Genomic DNA, 18,856 nt, shown 5'->3' on the forward strand with positions numbered 1-18,856 from the left:
GGTGGGCTCAGTACTATAATGTGCTGAGGCATGAATTTTAATGGAAGAGAAAGAAAGGCCCTTTTGAAGCATCTCTGTTAAGTATTGAAGAATATGCGGTAAACTGGGCACTGTTGTGCCCATCCCTTGAGTCTGGCTCCAAGAACAGAATCTTTTCCACTTTTCAGCATAGGATTATCTAGTACTTGGCCTCCTTGCCTCCAGGATGACATCCAGCACTTGCTTGCTGAGGGATGGTATAGCAGAACTCAGTAATTAGCCAGGCTGCCAGGTTCAGGGTTTGAAGCTGGGGGTACAGAATCTGGCCCTCCTGCTGAACAGTAGGGAAGGAGTCTGAGGCAGGTGCCATGGTTCCAGTAGTGACATACTGCACAAGAGGGGATACCATTGTTGGCGTGGCCAGTCTGGTGCAATGAGAACTGTCCTTGGTTTGCCCTGTTTGATCTTTAGCAAAATTTCCGAGAGGAGAGGCAGAGGGGGAAAGGCATAAACTGAGAGGCTTTTCCAGGTAAAGGACAGGGCATCCACTTTCCAAGCTTGGCTGTGGGAAGTCCTTGTGAGAATTTACCCAATTGGTAGTTCTGAGGGGAGGCAAACAGGTCTATCTCTGGGCTCCCCTGGCTCCAGTTTCCACTTGTGTGGGTCCATGAGATTTCTGCTTAGGTCATCTGCCAGTGTATTTAGCTTGCCTGGTAGGAATTGAGCATGTAGGTGCATTTGGTAGCTCAAGGCTGTGTTCCACAGAGCCAATGGCTAGTCTGCAGAGGGGGTATGAGTGCCCCCCCCCCCGCTTGTTTATGTAACACAACAGTGGTGTTGTCTCTGTCTTTACCAATAATTGTCCTGGAAGAATGTGGTCCTTGAAGGCTGTCAGAGAACTCTGTACAGCTAACATTTCTTTTTGATTGATATGCAGGTGCATTTGACTCTGGTTCCATTTGCCCTGAATGCACTGCTCCGCCAAGTGAGCCCCCCCCCCCCCATGCATATTCTGATGCGTCTGTTAGGGTTTGGGCGGCAGGGGGAAGAGTGAATGACAGTCCCTTGTTGTGGTGGCAGGCCTCTGCCCACCAAAGGAACTGTCGTTATACAAGGAATGATGGGAAATCATTGATTCCAGGTCCTGAGAATGTTGACACCATAGGCTTTTTAGATACCATTGTAGTTTCCTCATATGCAGTCTTGCATATGGAATTAGTAGAATGCAAGAGGCCATGAACCCCAGGGCTTGCAGATAGCTGGGTCTTTGTGGCCAGTAGTTTGAAGTAGGCAGTCAAATAAACTTGTTTCGCTGGCATGAGATAGGCCATCTGGGAAGTTGTACTCAAGCTTGCTCCCAGGAATACAATTTGTTGGCAGGATACTAGGTGAGATTTCTTTTCGTTTATGGTGTACCTCAGTGAGGTTAGCAGTTTCTTTACAAATGCCAGATGATCTAATAGTATGTCCTGGTTTTCTGCCTGAATTAGACAATCATCCAGGTATGGGTATATTTGAATATTTCTTTGCCTGCAGAATGCAATGACTGGAGCTAGGCATTTTGTGAATACCCTGGGTGCAGTAGATAAGCCAAAGGACAGTCAGAGAACTGATAATGCATGCAACCTGCTCTGAAACATAAGTATTTTCTGTAATTTATTTTTATTTATTTATTGACATTTGTTAACCGGGTTTGTCCAACTGGGCTTGTGGCCCATTTTCAGTGGGGACCCGAGGAGAAAAGCTCCAGTAATACATTTTAAAACAAGTACAATTTTAAACAATATTGATATAATAGCAGTTATAACAAAACGATTTGCATATGTTGGGTTACATGCATAAAGTTAAAGTTGCATTAAAAAGAAGCTAAGTAATGTTACATTGATATAGTTCAATAGGTCAACAAACATTTTTTGTTTGTATAAAATTGTGCAAATGCATAGTAAACACATTGGAGAGAGAGGTGCAATAAGGTACTAAGTATGGTCCTTTTGAGAGTACATAAAGGGAAGGAAGACTAGGTAGGGTAAGACATATCTGTAAGATTCAATTATTGGGATATGCAGGTAAGTTCTTTTAAATCCAATGTTGCCAACCAGGCATGTTTGCCTAGCATAGGAAGCAGCTGATGAAGAGTCAGCATTTTGAATTTTGGGATTACCAAAAAGGTGTTTAGGATAGACAAGTCCAGGATAGGACGCCAAGTATAGTCTTTTCTAGGTACCAGAAAAGTCTCGAGTAAAAAAACTTTTCCCCAATCCTCTTTGGGACAGGTTGAATAGCCCTGATACTTAGAAGATTAAGAACCTGCTGTTGAGCCTCTGCCACTGATTTGGGTGTAGGTCTGGCCAACTGTTTGGGGTTGGTAAGGAGTGGAAGTGGAATCTGTTATCTTTGGGAAACTATATTTAGAACCCATTTATCTTGGGTAATGAGTTCCCAGTTTTTTGCATGCAGGGTGATCTTTCCCCCTAAAGGAACAGTGAGTTGAGCAGGGCTTAGAAGGTTTAAGGTTAAGTCATTGTGACAGTTTACTATAGGGGGGTGTCTTACCACTTCCAGCTTTGGAAGAGGGTGCCCCCCACTGCTTTGGCCTGTGAGTACCTTGAGATTGAAACCTAGGTGGTCTGCTAGTCCTGGGTTTGGACTGAGAAGGCCTGGAAGAGACAAGAAAGGACCAATTCTTAGAAGACCAGTGCCTACTAAATCTGGGAGGCTGTACTTGCAGGAAATCTTTAACAGTTTGCATAGATTTAGCTTTTTCCTCCATCTTTTTAAGTACTACTTCTGCTTTGTTGCCACACAGGCGGTCTTGGTTTAAGGGAGCATCCAGTAATTTAGCTTTAACATGATCTGGTAAAGTTTGCTCCTTAAGCCAAGCATGCCTTCTAAGCACAGACCCAGTGAAAGCAGTCCTGCAAGATGCCTCTAATGAATCAAAACCACACTGCAAAGTATGTTTACCAACTTGTTCAGCAGAATGCATTACATCCTGTAATTCTTTATTTTCAGCAGACAGGAATCAACATAATTTTCTGTTTAATTAATTCAATAATATGCTGTTGATACTTTAACATGTGAAACTGGCAGTTTACGGCCCTAATTGCCAAAGTAGCAGAAGTGTATACCTTCTTTCCCCATCTGTCTAGGGCCCTGGAATCTCTATCAGAGGGGGTAGGGTTTTTGGCAGTAGTAGCCTTAATGCCTTTGGGTCCCTGTGAAATGGTCTCTGGATCCGCAGTAGGATTCTTAAAAAGGAACTTGTGAGAGTCAGGTACTCTAATACCAGTCAGGTTTCCTGGGAGCCCGAAGTAAAGTGTCTGGGGCCAGGCTAGATTCGATAAAGGCATCTACAATGTCCAGTACAGGATGGATAGCTAAAGGCCTGTGTTGAGGTAGCAGTAAGAATTCCCTACGCCTTATTTTGGAGTCTGAGTAATTATGGCTTTCCCAGCGGAAATGCTCCCTAAGAATATGCAAAGTTTCACCAAAAGAAAAATCTTCTGGAGGGGAAGCAGAGGGAATGGAGTTCTCTGCATCAGAATCCTCATAGGTAGATAAGGGCAAATCCTGGTCATCAGAAGAAACAGAAATTTCAGAATACTGATCCGATAAATCAGAAGGAAAATCAGTTCTAGGTCTCTTAGAGGGGAGAATGGTGGTTTTCCCTGATTAGGGTAATAAGGTCTTCAGCCATTCTTATTTGTTTTTTAGGCATAGGGGCCTGACCATGCAGTCTGGGCGTCAGTTTTCTAGGCGTGGATCGAGTTTTAGGCCTTGAAGAAGAAGATGGCATCAGTTTGATATGCAAGTCAGTAGGCCTGAATACACCCTCAGAAGCTGGTGCCTGCACAGCGGCTCCGTACTCATCCAAGGTAGAGACATCCTCAGGTTCCATAGTCGAAGAAGCATCTTGTGGCATACCGGATTATCAAATGGGTCTCCGTAGAGGCCTACGAATCTGAAATAGCGGGTATCAGGGGCTGCGAAAGCATTTCACTGTGTACTAGCACTCTGGCGACTGTCGTCGGTAGCTTTGGACCTATGCGGTCTGTCTATCTTTGCGTTTTTTCAGAATGTCGGTAGGCGGGTGGCTTACCAAAGCCACTTCTGGATAATTGAACAGAGTACCAAAATAGTTGGATTTGAAAAAGAACAGACAACGAATAGTTTGAGGGTTGAATAAGGCACAAAACTGACAGTGAGGGACGTCGTGGACTGGGCCTAAGCAAGGAATGCAGTATAAATGAAAATCTTTATGAGGTATTTGCTTTCCACAACAAATACAATTGTTAACTTTTATTGACATCGGTTCAGAGCAAGAAAAAGGATCCCCAATGAGCTACTTAGCTTTTTCAAAGACTTCAGATCTGAAACTCGAAAATGAAAATTTCAGAAGTCGACCAACCGGCACTTGTGAACTGCTTCTGCTTCGGGCACCGCACGGCAAGAAAAACTGATGTAATGGCATCGGCTGCATGCTTTATACCCCTGAATACCTGATGTCATGGAAGATGAGACAGCAACTGACACAGGACCCAAGACTTTGATAATCAGGCTGACTAAGGGCTACTTGCAAGCAGATAACCCTAAATGTAATGACTGCAACAGTGAAACACAAAACATCATGGGTAGTATCAGAAGCCTTTTACTAAGGCTTACCAGAACACACTGGTTGCAAAGTTAGTGAAAGAAGTCAGTGAAGAAACTGAAAGGGAAGAATCCATTGTGCATAACATTAAACCTTGTTAGAAGGTCCCAGAAATTACAATAATGAAGAATGTCTGGGGAGGGAAGGAGGGAGAGACCCACACATGTTGCCTTTTTTAGAGACTGGGACAGCAGAAGTAGAAGTAAAAACACCTACACCTAATTTTGTAAGAGGAGATGCTATATCCTTGTACTTCAAAGAACACTGCAAGGAGAAGTATTCTCACTTGGCAGATTTACAGATAACCAAAGAAAATTTTGAGAAAGCACAGTTGGAGGGCAATGCATTAGGTAGGGAAAGAGAAAATATAACCAGAACTGAAGGAGAACTAGATAAGCATACTGGCCCCCTCAAATACTCACATTTTAAGATGAAGAATGACTTCTTGCACAAAAGGCAGAAAAAGTAGTAACATGCTTCAAATGTTAGTTTCTAAACCTTTTAGTATACTTTTGATTAAAATGGCACATATCCACACTTTGGGGAATGCTTAAGGGTGGACAAACTGAAGCTTACATTTTAGCTAGGTTTACCTGGTCCTGAGTAATGAAAGAAATTGAGACTTCAGGGCAGCACTTCATCCTGGGTTCAGAAGTCCAGCAATGCATATGTCTATAAAGTCTCACTTGAGCAGATATATATGGATTTTGTAGGCCCATTTGTAATGGATACTAGTACATTCTAGCGATTACAGACTATACCACTAAGTTTCCTGAGACAGTACCTTTGCAAAATGCCAATGCTGTGTGAAGAGCCAAAAGCAGGTGTCATATTTCTCTAAGGAAGGGATACCCAAAAAAATACTCAAAGATCAGGGAAACCCACTTATGTCCAAAGTTAATTTAAAACACTAGCAAAGCTGGGACATTAACCATTAAGATCTATGCCAAACGTAGGGAGTTTAAAACAGGGGAACAAGTATTACTACTTTCCTCTGCTGAAAGTAAGCTCTTAACAAGACGTCAACGATGCTTTGTAGTAGTAGAGAACTGAACAAAAGAAAGGACAAAATAAGACAAACTGGAAATAGAAGACTAGAACAGATATATCAACAAAATGTACCAAAACCATACAAAAAAAGCTGAAGCTTCTAAAGTCAGCCTGAGAGCTGACACATATACTAATTCATTAACATTATGGATCTCTATCCCTGCAGTTCAAATAGACAAAACATTACATAATACCTAGAAGCAAAAGGTAAAAGTTTTTACTGAGTTACCTGGCAGCTCATATTTAATACAGCATCATAGTTGAACTGTGCAAGGGAGAAGGTAAATCTTCAATGCACTGCTATCCACCCACAAAGCTAATAATTCAGCAGGGAAAGCCCTTTATTCCATCCATATCCCAAACTATGGAACTCACTACCTCTACGTTAGAACTGAGATTCAGTAATAACCTGTTCACTTTCAAAGATAAACTAAAAGACCACCTTAAGGACTCCTGACTAAGCTCTGCTCCTCACCAGACTATACAACCCTCTCCCTTACCTCTACTTTTCCCATATCTTTCTTGGCCCCTCAGACTTTAGGGCCTTTGTAATAAACAATGAAGTGTCAGTTGTAAATAAAATGTATACAGTCTAAGTCTCTTGTATCTACTGATATACTCTCTACTCTTCTACTAATACTTCTTGGCACTAATGTCCACAAATAATACTGTATTATTACACATATAACTTACTACTTACATTCTACCTCCAAAGGGGTACATTACCCTAATGCAACTGGAATAACCTGGATAACTCCCACTTTAATGCAGATATGCTTGCAGCTGTTCCATATACTACATTTTTCATTTAATTTTAATATGACTTTGTACCAGTGCCATTGTCCCACTGTGAATGTATTATTTTATTCAATATGCTTCCATGGGATGTGAACCAGTATATATTTAAGCAATATTATCAGTAAATAAAAACAGGATTGAGATGGATGTTTATGACGACAACACGTTTGCATAGTGAGTATAAGTACAGAGTTTGTACAACTGACATTACAGTAAGTATTTACACTATATACAATATGTCTAGTGGAATACAAGTCAGTAGAACAGTGTTCATCAGTGATGAGTAATACCTAGTATAGGGTGGGTTCATGGAAGGTCATTATAGTTGCATATATGGTTTTCATAAAAGTATGATTTGAGGAGTTTTCTGAATGCGCTGGAGTTGTTTAGTAGCCAGAAATGAGATCAAACAGCGAAACACGTAATAACAAAAGGAAAGTCCAAACACTGGATCTCAACCGCCAAATATTTAAAATTCATAAAATACAGATGAAACTGTAGGACGGTTACAGTTTGGAATTTGTATATATCTATTTAATCAATATATTGGTTACCAAACGGCTATATTCAAGTATTTATGTTTGTATAGTTACACTACAGAGCTTTTATTATATGTGAGAATATATCCATATATATGTACAGTTTTTTAAATTGATATAGTTTTAATATAATTAGTACTTTAAGGAAATTTAGTGATTGGTTGCCATAATCATGTGATCTGTATAAATTGGGTGGCTGTGTATTGATTAATTTTGTATACACTGATGAAGGGTTAGTCCCAAAAGTTGTGTGTGTTTTATGAATTTTGAATAAATATTTGCCGGTTGAGATCCAGAGTTTGGACCTTCTTACTTACAGAGACACCAGCCAGATAACTCTGATAACAGAAGCCCTATCATACACTGTGCTTATTACATTTCAGGTAATAGAGACTGCTCCACACAAGTAGTAATTAGATTACAAAAACAAATTTCACAAAACACATGGCCTTATATCTATCACTACATAATTAACAAAAAATGGCACATTTTCCATCCCTTAGCATGGGGATGCAGGAAGTGGGGCACACTGTTCAAAAGGGGGAGTGTTCCTGTGGGAAAATCTGTAGCAGCATTAGAATTGTTTTTGTTTCTGATGGTAAATGATAGGGAGCTCATCATGACGCCCCTGAATGTGAAAATACTATACTTTATACCATGCCTACTTACTGCTGTTGCTATCCCTGAAAACTTACTTGGCACTTAGGGCTAGAAGGCCAGTGGCTTCACCTTTATTACAGCTATGGTCTTTAGCTACTACGAAAGTATATGTCAAGACATTTAACATTAGGTGATGATTTAGACAATGTGGCAGAAAGGAGGACTGCTTGGGATGTTGGGAAAATAGAAGTACTTAACTAAGGGCCAGCTCACTTGAAATATTTAGAACACTTTCCTAAAATGCTGGCGGACACTGTTAGTGGATGATATTTTGTCATCAAAAGGTAGATGAGAAAAACTGAGACCAACAACCTCTTCTCTTCTTTCCCAGAGTGAGCAAGTATTGGGGAACAGGGTAGCCCAATGTCCATCAAGTAGTATACCAAAGTCTTAGGACACACTTGACATAGGGCATAAAGGTGTCGTCTTCAGAACTGAAGAGCCCCAGGAGGAACAGCAGTTAAAGGAGTAACGTGCATCCAGGGGGAGAAAAACAGGGAGGGAGCGAATTCTGCAAAAGTGAGGAGGAGGAGATCTACTGTTTGCTAAGATTTTACACAACTGTATTATATCCTTCCATTTACAGTACACAGAGTACAAAAGCTTAGGAAGAAAGTTAAGAGGAAGGTCCAGCAGAGCCTTCAATAAAACCATACAGGATAGGCCCTGGTAAAATATTCAGCTCTAGCCCTAGAAACGACATCCAACTTGTATGGCTTGGTAAAAGTATGCACAAAAGCCCATGTAGCTGCCTCAAAAATGGAATTAATATCCAAACTTTTGAAAAAAGCAGCCACAGCCATTGTAGAATGAGCTTTAACAGTAGAAGGAAGGCTCTTCCCATGAAAGGAGTAACAAAAGGAAATGGTCTTAGATATCCAAGATAAAACAGTTTCCTTAGAAACAATCAAACCTAAAGATCTAGGATGAAAGGAAGCAAAAAGCTGCTCAGATTTATGAATGGCTTTAGTTTCATCCAAATACCAGAGCTGTTTATGCAAATTCAAGGTTTGAAGAACCCTCTTGTTGCAGACTGCAGAGAAGGGAGAAAAGTGGGTAAATGAATAGACTAACAGACAACTCATTAACCACCTTGGGCATAAAAGAAGGATTAGTACAAAGAGACACCCTTGTCCTTATGAAAAAACAAAAAAGGAGGAATAGCCATAAGGATCTGCAGCTCAAACACCTGCCTGGCTGAGGTAAGGGCCAAATGAAGAACAGTCTTCCAACAGCAATGTTGCACAGAAGCTGAAGCAGCAGGCTCAAAAAGAGCCCGAGTCAATTTTTCCAGGACAAAATTAAGGTACTAGAAAGAAGGAATATGCTTCCTGGGAGGCCTAATATGGACGAAATTTTTAAGGAACTGTTGGGCTATTTTCGGGACTTTGCCATTTCCTCCACTGTGGTGCGATCTTGGAGTTAGTATATTTAAGTAGGGGGTGTGTGTGTGTGTGTGGGGGGGGGGGGTGTGGAGTATTTTGTGTTTAGATTTTTTTTTTCTTTTTTTCAGATCAGCGACTTTTTCCCTGGAAAAAAAAATGCTGATATTTTGGATTTTCGGGTATTGCGGGTTGATTATACAGCATTTGCAATTTAGTGCGTTTGCTAATATAGTATAGACCCGAATCTAGAAGTCAAATGCATTCAAGCAGAAATAGCTGACAAGTGGCCTTTAACAGAAGAGTATGCCCACCAAGCATTGAACTATCCACACAAGTAGGATGACCAAAGGAACTTCCATAGAAACTGGATCCAGGTTAAGAGTAAGACACCAAACAGAAAATCTCTTCCATCTGATTAAATAAGATTTCCTGATATTGGGTTTCCTGGCCTCCTGCAGAACCCGAAACACATCCTCAGGAAAAAAGGTGCCTTACAGGGATCACCCACAGTGTCTGTTGAAGAGTGGACAGGTGGGGATGGATAAAAGACTCCTTGTCTTGGGTGAGTAGGATTACCATGTAAGGTAACTTGTGATGACTGCCCTTGGCTAAATGCAGATGATGAGGGAACCAATGCTGTCTGGGCCAAAAAGGAGTCACCAACAAGATTTTTGGAAGCATTCTGTTTCATCTTGAACAGAACCCGTGGTATGAGAGGAAAAGTACGGAATGCATAAAGAAACATCCCCTTCCAGGAAAAAAATAGGGCATCCAACTTCCAAGCCAGAGGACATGGGACTCTGGTAGCAAAGAGAGGAAGATGCCTGTTCAAAGTGAAGGCAAAAATATCTACTTGAGGAATACTAGGTGATGGACAATGTCCAGAAATACATCTCTGTGAAGCATCCACTTGTGAGCTTGCGTTATGAACCTGCTCAGATAATCTGCCACAATGTTCTGATATGAAGGAATATAAACCACCTGAAGAGTTGCCTGATACAGCTAGATCCTAGACCTGAACAGCTAGTCTGTACAAGAGGTAGGAACTTGTCCCCCCCTTACTTGTTGATGCACCACATCACTGTGCTATTGTCTGTGAAGATTTTCAGGGTACCTGGAAGGAAGAGAATGAAAGGCCTGAAGTGCCAGGGGAAAAGCTATCCCCTCTGATACTGATATGACCCTTCTCTTGACAAGGAGACCAAAGGCCCCGAACGTTGAGAGAATCGAAGGAGTCCCCCCCACCCCATGTCTGAGGCATTTGAAAAAAGAGTTCTTGAGCGGATACTGGAGGTTGAAAAGGAAGCCCTGGGTTAAGGGACAACTGATGAATCCACTACTGAAGCTTTGGCTTGAGGCATGGCAGAAGGGGAATTGGAAAATCCAAAGGATGAGAACGTTGAAGCTAGAATGACATTAGGAACCACTGGAGCTTTCTCATATGAAGCATGGCCAGAGTAAGCACGTACACCAGAGCCCTTGGAAACTCCCTGGCTATAATGGAAACCAGAGGACGAAGGGAGTGAAAGAAAGCAATCAGAGCTAAAGCCTTGGGAGGAGGCAAGGATATCAGCCCTGGAATAGTCTAGAGCCTACACCTGAGAAAAACATGATCCTGAGAAGGAGTTAGGAATGATTTTTGGAAATTCACTGCAGACCCTAAGCTTTGCAGGAGACAAACAGCATAGAGAAGATGCTGAAGCAAAATCTCTGGAGAGCAAACCTCAGGTTGTCCAGAAATAAACAGATCTGCATTCCCCTCATCCTGCAAAAAGCAATCACAGAACTGAGGCATTTGGTGAAGACCCTTGGGGTAGTAGAGAGGCCAAGGGACAAAGCAGAGAACTGAAAATGCAAGGAAGCAATAGAAAAATGCAACTTCCTGAAAATGGGAGATAGGCATCCTTGAGATCTAGAGAAACTAGGAAAGCCTGAGGAAGTAGAAAAGGAAGCAAGGTGTGAAGGGATAACATTCAAAACGAGGGAACCTTTAAAAAGATGTTGAGCTGACAGGGATCCAGAATGCGTAGCCAAGTGCCTTTTCTCTGAATCAGAAACATTCTGGAGTAAAATCCCTCCCCCCTTTTGAGAAGCTAGAACTGCCTGAATTTTTCCTCAAGACAAAAGGTTCCAAAGAATATCTGGAAAAAAGACAACTGCTTCTGTGGAGGTTGAGGAATGCCCAAAAAGGGGGGAAGGGATTTCCAAACCATGTAATACCCTGATGAATGACTGATAGAACCCAAGAATCCTGAAGTGATCATTAACCAATACAGAAGGGACAGGAAAAACAAAGATGAAGATGACTGAGGAGTGGGGAAAAAAACAGATAGAGCCTGGCTTGTCTGAAAAAGGAGGCTTCTGAGCTGAAGGGGTTTGAGTAGACTTAGAAGGAGAAGCCCTCCTACCACCTCTTTTTACTCTTGGGAGGAGAGCAAGACTGCCTATGGACAAAGGCAGGTTTATTAGGATAGTTCCTTTGAAATTTGGGAACAGGGGAAACAAAATGCTTCAATTCCTGCATAGCCTTACCCTTCTCCAGAAGAAATAAACAGCAGCTGTAGAACAAGAGGGATTTTTATTATCTAGAGGAGCATCCATCAGCTTGGTCTTAATATCAGGTAAAGGCTGAAGATGAAGTCAGGAATACCTAACTCGACACAGAAGCAAGGGCTGCAGTCCTAGAAGAGGCATCAGCTGCATTTATTGGAATGGTGAGCTACTTGAGAAGAGGCCCCTAAACACAGAAAGAGCTAAATTCCTCCCCTCAGAGTCAATCGGGCATGAGATAACTTGAAAAGCCTGAGAGAGAAGAGCCAAAATACACCTGGTCGTGTGGGTTTGATAAGTTAGAGCCCAAAAGACCAGGGTAGCAGCAATATACATTGAATCTCGCCATGGTTCTGCTGTCCTTGTCGGAGAGGAGCTGCTTTGTATAAAGTAAAAGCTTTGATGACTTTTCAGAAGAAACAGAAATAATAGAAGGGTCAGGTACAGGGACATTTGTAAAGGAACTTGCAATCAGGCACCTTCTAAAACTGATCCGTTTTTTTTTAGGAGGAGGCTGAGAATGAGGGGCCTGGAAGGCAGGGGCCTGGAACGCTGAAGAAAAAGTGTGCAACAAGGCAGCAAGAAAAGGAGAGACAGCAGAGGGCCTACAAGACTCCATCTGATGAAGTTTATAATACCTCTGCTGGACATCTGAGACCAGAGCACAGTCCCACTTAAATTCCATCATACAGGAAACTGCATTTCCAAAAGGAAATCTCAGAGAGAATCAGGTCTAATAGAGTCCTCTTCCTCATAATCACAGCAAAACAGAGAAGGAATCTGAGAAGATTCAAAGAAAACTTTGTCATTTAGGAAACACAAGTGCAACCGACACAAAATTTTGGGTATTAGTTCGTCAGAGTACAGAGGCAAATTAAGTATAAAAAGAATAAGACATGACATATACACAACTATTCTAATGACTAATGCACAAAAAATACTCCTTATAACCTATTTCTAGTCAGGGAAAACTACCCATACATATAAACCTAAACATATGAACAAACAGTACTGTACACAGAAAAAGAGAAAAGGCAGTTCAAAAGAGAAATTTATGCAACTGCACTTTTAAGAGAAAGATACTGCACTTCTATAAGAATATACTAACTATAGTGAATTAAATAATGCATCACTTTCAGTGAAATATTACTAGTGAGATCATGTTTGGAGGTAGGAGACGTCCAAGTTGATGTCAGAGTTTATGAGCTGTATTACAACTGGACAGAAGCTTTTTAAGAGCCTGGAAGTCCTACAGCAGATGCTGTGGTACTTCTGGCCAGATAAAAGTCTAGCAAACCAGCCAAATGCTGGAAGTGAGGCATCTCTAAGTATTGTGTATGCCCTCTTTATGCACCTTGTAAAAGGTTCTTGCATGGTTGGAAGAGGTGCCCATTTTCTCCACAATCCTCACCACTCTCTGAAGCTTCTTCCTCTCTGCCTTAGTACTGTTTCCGTACTACACAGCAAAGTTGCAGGTGAGAATACTTTCAATAGTTCCTTTATAGAAAGTAAACAGAGCATTCAGAGGAAGCTTTGCTCTTTTGAACCTTCTCATGAAATGTAGGCATTGTTGAGCTTTATTAATTATCTGGCCTGTGTTCACAGACCAAGAGAGGTCTTCTGAGATGTGTACCCCCCCCCCCCAGAACTTTGTAGACTGTACTCTCTCTACCACCTCACCATTGACCTTAAGTGGCGAGTGAATGGCTGGCCATTTTCTTAAGTCAATGATAATTTCTTTTAGTATTGTTGACATTCAGATCCAGGTTATTTTCACACCATTTTATCAGAGAGCTGACCTCGTTCCTGTACTCCATCTCATCATCAGCGCTTATGAGACCCACTACAGTGGTATCATCTGCAAATTTGAAGATATGGTTAATGGGAAATTTCTCAGAGCAGTCGTGGGTATGGATGGTGAAAAGTAGAGGACTAAGTACACACTCCTGAGGCACACCAGTGTTGAGTGTAATGATACCTGATATGTTGTTACCAGCTTATGTCTTCTGTGGTCTTCCAATCAGGAAGTCCAGGATCCAGTTGCAGAGGCTCTTGCTGATGCCAAGGTTAATTAATTTGCCTATGAGATGCATCGAACCACTGTGTTGAATGCCGAGCAACAACCTGACATAGTTCCTCTCGTCAAGATGTTCCAGAGAGAGGTGCAGGGCCACCGAAATGGCATCTACAGTGGATCTGTTTGGCTGATGGGCAAACTGTAGAGGGTTGAAGGTCAGTGGCAAAGCTTCCGACAGATATTTTTTTTACTATCCATTCAAAACATTTCATGACATTTGAGGTTAGTGCCACATGCCTGTACTCATTTAAGCAAATAGGACTGGCTTTTTTGGGCAGTGGGATTATACTGGTCTGTGCATTCTGTTAATACTTTACCTAGAACATTATAAGGACCTGCAGCCTTCTTGGGGTCCACTTTAAGTTGTCTTCTCAGTTCTCCAGGGTGAAGTCTGAGCAGTGTCTCATTCTGACCAGTGGGTAGCTCTGTAGTCTCCAGGTTTTTTTCTCCTCAGATCTGCCATGAGTTCAGCCTGTCCCAAAATTCTGAGCTGTCATCACATTGAACTAACTTGGTCTTGTAGTCAGTTACCTGCTGAATTGCCTTGCCAGAGGCTCCTGGAATCCCTCATGTCCTCAAAGCAACTTTGTACCTTTCTTCCAAACTCCCTCTTGACTTCTTTGATGCCCCTTTTCGGGTTAGCCCTTGCTTCAATAAGACACACCTTGTCCTTGGCCCTGAATGCTTCATTCCTTGCCCTGAGAAGCTCATACAGTCTGCTGGTTAGCCAAAGTTTTAGTTTGTGTCTGACTGTAATCTTCTTGATTGTTGATACGTCCTCTACACATTTTGAAATATATGCCATTGTAGTGTCTGTGTATTCATCTATGTTCACATGTTGATTGAAAGTGGCTGCTTCTCTGAAGATGTCCCAGCAAATATTATCAAAACAGTCCCGGAGACTTTCCATTGCCCCTTCATTCCAGACCCTGATCAGTTTCTCAGTATTTTTTTCTCTGATCAGCAGAGGTTTCTAAGCAGTTATTAATCTCAGTGAAATATGATCAGAGCTACCCAAGTTTGGCTGCTGCACTGCTTTGTATGCTCCCTTTATGTTGGTGTAAACATTGTCAAGGGTATTTGCTTCCCTTGTGGGAAAGTCCACAAATTCATGAGTAGGCCAAGGATTGTTCATCAGAATCACAATCCTCATAGGTTGGTACTATCCTCATAGGTTGGTACTAGGCTATCGGCCCTAGGGCCTATATAAGCCTAGCCATAACAATTCCCTGGCTATTTCTTTCCACACTATTTACTTCCATGGACCCCTGTCTAGCAGGGACATTATCAGATGAATCCTGCTCCCTATGCCTCTTAACAGAAGTAGAAGACCAAGGGGGAGCAGGAACAGAGATCCCCTGGGGAGGCTTCAAAGCCATAAGAACATTAAAACAAGCCGTGTGTGAAATCCTGCCATCCATGCTGAGGGTTCTTAGGAACAGGAGAAATATGCTTAGTTTTCTGCTTCTTTTTCAAGGCAATGCAGCGCTAAAGATCTTAGGAGGCTTGGACCCCTGCCTACATTCAATAAGCGTAGCAGGAATCTCCTCCCTAGTAAGGATTTGTTGAGCACTCCTAAGACCTTTGGAAATAATCAGCCATGATTCCCCTGGACATCCAAAACAGATGCCTGCAAGGCCTCTAGAGATGAGAAGCCAGATCCACGCTGGCCTCTGAAACAGTCTTGGCAGAGGAATCTGACTGAAAAACCTGGTGATCCTTCGGGCTTTCACCAGCCTCGAGAGAAACATCCAGTGGAAGCGGTACAGCTGAAGAATTCAACTGAGTTTTCTTGGTCGTCGTCTTTGCTGATGGCTGGTCTTCAGGCCAGGATGATTCTACCATAGTACCCTGAAACAATAATTTAACAGGCTGGTTCTTAAGAGAAATGGCTACAGAAGAGCGACATCTACACAAAGTCTTTGGAATAAACGTCCAATGAAAATTACAAGACATATGGTCGTGAGAAGCACCTAAATAAAACAAACACTGCTTGTGATGGTCCTTATGGGGAATCTGTCCCACACTGTCATTTCCCCTTTAGTAAAAGAAGATAAGAAAAACACCAAAGGAGCACTTATCTGAAAAATGGCTCGACAACCAGCAGATGAACGAGCATTCAGACAGACAAATGAAGATGAAGTTCAGACTGGAAGCAAAGTAGTTCTGAGGATGGTACATCCTTATGTCACCTTTATGCCCTACGCCGAGCACAGGAAGCATGTGTGTGATGTACAACATCTCTATCACAATCTACAGTTTTGGTACAATGGCCGGGCATTGGGTTACTCTTGGCAGGGGATCCGTACTGTAAGGAATATGCAAAAGTGATACGAAAGGACATCAAGTGATACCCCGTAACACCTGGCAGAGGTTATGAGACCTTGCAATTTCAGTGTTGATATCTGAAGGGGAGGAATGACAGTGACTCGGGGTTACAAACAGTCCATAAGCATGCTCAGTTACATAAGTTTTTCACTCAGCAAGAGATCCTAATCAGTAGATGCATACAGATGTCAGCCTCTTGACTGTTCCAGCCTTTCACACAATGGGCAACAAAAGCCCATATATGTAGCTGTAAGACTACTCTCTCAGAGAAGTCAGAGGTGTTAATCAAACTTTAGCCTGGCAAAAGGCTGCCAAAGAGCAAAACGGATGAAGACAGACTGTCGTGGCCCAGGGCAGGCAAAAGATGGGAACCTCAAAGCATCAGAAATCACCAAGGGGAGAATGGAAAGAAGCAGTTTACAAACTGTTTTACAACTGGGCAAAATTGGAATGCAGGTAAAAACAGACAATGATCTGAAGATTTGGGGAAAAAGAAAAGGCAAGCAAATGCAATCAGGTTCTCTCAAGTACAAAACCTCCATGATCAGCATGAGGCATCTATACATTTTACACACACTTACACGCATACACAATTTTTTGCATGTACAGAAGACTAGAGGTTATGTGTACTGCATGCTCATGAAAGCAAATCAGCAAGTAGAACCATCTTTCAATGTCACACGTAAAATACTACACAAAACAATAAAAACGTACCTCTGCTTTGGCCCAGAAATTATCTTTATTAACACGCTTGATTTCAGACATAGCATTTGTTTTCTGGTAGACAGTGCCCTAAGGGGAAAACAAAATTGTTAATCTAATAATAATATCATAGCATTCGATGGCTTACCATCGCTGTTTTTTTCTTCTTCAGAGATCACCATAACTTCAACTGTTTCACAACCGAAGGAAAAAAAACACATTAAAGCATAACAGTTATCAGAATGCAACAAAAATTATACAATAGCAACAGGCTGAGAGTGAGAACTCCCTGCCATCAACTGCAACAGTGATGTGAGATTGAAAGCAGTAAAGCAAAACTGAAAAAAAAAAAAAAAAAAAAAAAAAACTACATTACTTTGATTTTTGGCATTATTTTACAACTACTACCTGCACCCGCCCCCCCCCCCCTTACCTCTCAATATTTACCTCAAGCATTACAGACAATGTAAAAAATATTAAGGTAAAGGGCCCAAATTAAGGGCACTTTAAATGATGATACTATTAGCTTAGAAAAGTATGAGAATAAATTAGGGTATCCCACTAAAACCTGGACATTTGAGAGGTATGTCCCCTCAATAACTCTGCAAAATTTACCAAGACTAGTGTACAGATCAGTGAATATACATTACTGATTATTCAAATGTAGGTTTCTTTGCACTAAGGGTAAGACGTTACAACAAAAAATGGAAAACTGGTTGTACAGACACCATTACATTTTCTTTTAAACAAGAAACATCTTTATTGAATAATCACTTATGACATAGGCAATCATACAATTATATAAATGAAAAGAAACCATATTGACATTTTCAGTTGCAAATATTATGCATCACAAATATTCTATACTGTCGCCGTCTGTAACATTACACAGATCATTCAATTCCTGCCTTCCCATAAATTTCATTCCTCCAGTAAAAGTTTATTCTGCTTGTATCATTCCTACAATTCACATTTTTCTATGTAAATCGCTCTTACCCTTTTCTAAAGATCCTACTTGCAGTTTTATCTCTGTTGCTAGTCACTACTTCTAATATGGTTGGTTTAGGTTTTGATTTCTAGTAATTGCTTTTTTGGCGGCCACCAGGATTAAACTCGGCAAGCCCTTAACTACGTCTAGGCAATTCCAATTCAGCATTACTGCTCAAAAAATAACTTCCTTAGCTACACCAGTTTGCTCACCTAGTATTTGACAGAGTAGTCTGCAGGGAATTTTAAGTGCGCCAACTTACTACACTCACCAAAATACATTCCCAGTTACCTCATTCTTCCCCATCGCAATTCCAACATTTGCAAACTACCCAAGGAACATTCTTTGGGGTATAAAAATATTTATGCAAATATTTCCAAGCAAAGATCTTAAACCTTCTAGACTTTGTTGCATATTTGGGAACCATACATACATCCTCCTATCATTTCTTTGTGAATTACTATCCAGTTTCTCTTCCCAATTCTTTCTAACCTCCTCTGATCGACTCCTATAATTAGGAACCATTACTCCTGATATCAGTATATGAATTATTAAAGCAGACTGCTGTCAAACCTTCTTATGCAAGATCAGGATCAAAGATAATTTTTTCTTATTATAAACAAGCAAACAGGATTCAAGTTGGCATTCCTTAAATAAACCATGGTTTATTAAGTTAAAACAAGAGATGAGTGATTCTGCCCTTGGCAGAGCTTTGTGAGACAACTAGCAAACTGCAAAGTAGCACTGATGTACTATTTTGCTGAAAAGCTCCAGAGAGTTAAGTGGCATAAAATAAAACTGTACTATAGCTGTAACTATAACAACATATATTGAGAGTGGAATAACATGATACAATAAAGCATGAGGAGATGTCAGTAATGTAATAAAAAATTACAATTAAGTATGACAATTAGTATATACTAAATTATTACAAGCATTAGTATACCTTGCTAGGAAGTAATCAAAAATCATACAAGTCCCCTGGAGGAATAGGGAGAGGGCAAGTGCTGAAAATGTATGGATAGATAAAAAGATGAAAGGTTAGTAAACTATTTCATGATGCAGATCATACAGGAGAGATTAGTGAGACTAAAAGTAAAGACTTAAATACATGGAGGCTTGATATACTTTGGATTTTGGAGCGAGTTC

General features: G+C 41.1%; 1 protein-coding gene across 2 annotated transcripts in view; it reads right to left on the bottom strand.

Annotated features, from left to right (window-relative positions):
• Positions 1–18,856, bottom strand: part of DBNL (drebrin like) — a 902,612-nt gene that overhangs the window by 194,425 nt on the left and 689,331 nt on the right. For both annotated transcript variants that reach the window (XM_044084396.1, XM_044084395.1), the window contains exon 6: positions 16,732–16,809. In XM_044084396.1, the coding sequence (XP_043940331.1) occupies positions 16,732–16,809 (78 nt within the window). The remainder of the gene's footprint in view (positions 1–16,731; positions 16,810–18,856) is intronic.

Source organism: Protopterus annectens, chromosome 9.part0 (genome assembly GCF_019279795.1).
Source record: "Protopterus annectens isolate FY-2018-M chromosome 9.part0, PAN1.0, whole genome shotgun sequence".
In the NCBI taxonomy this organism is placed as follows: domain Eukaryota; kingdom Metazoa; phylum Chordata; order Ceratodontiformes; family Protopteridae; genus Protopterus; species Protopterus annectens.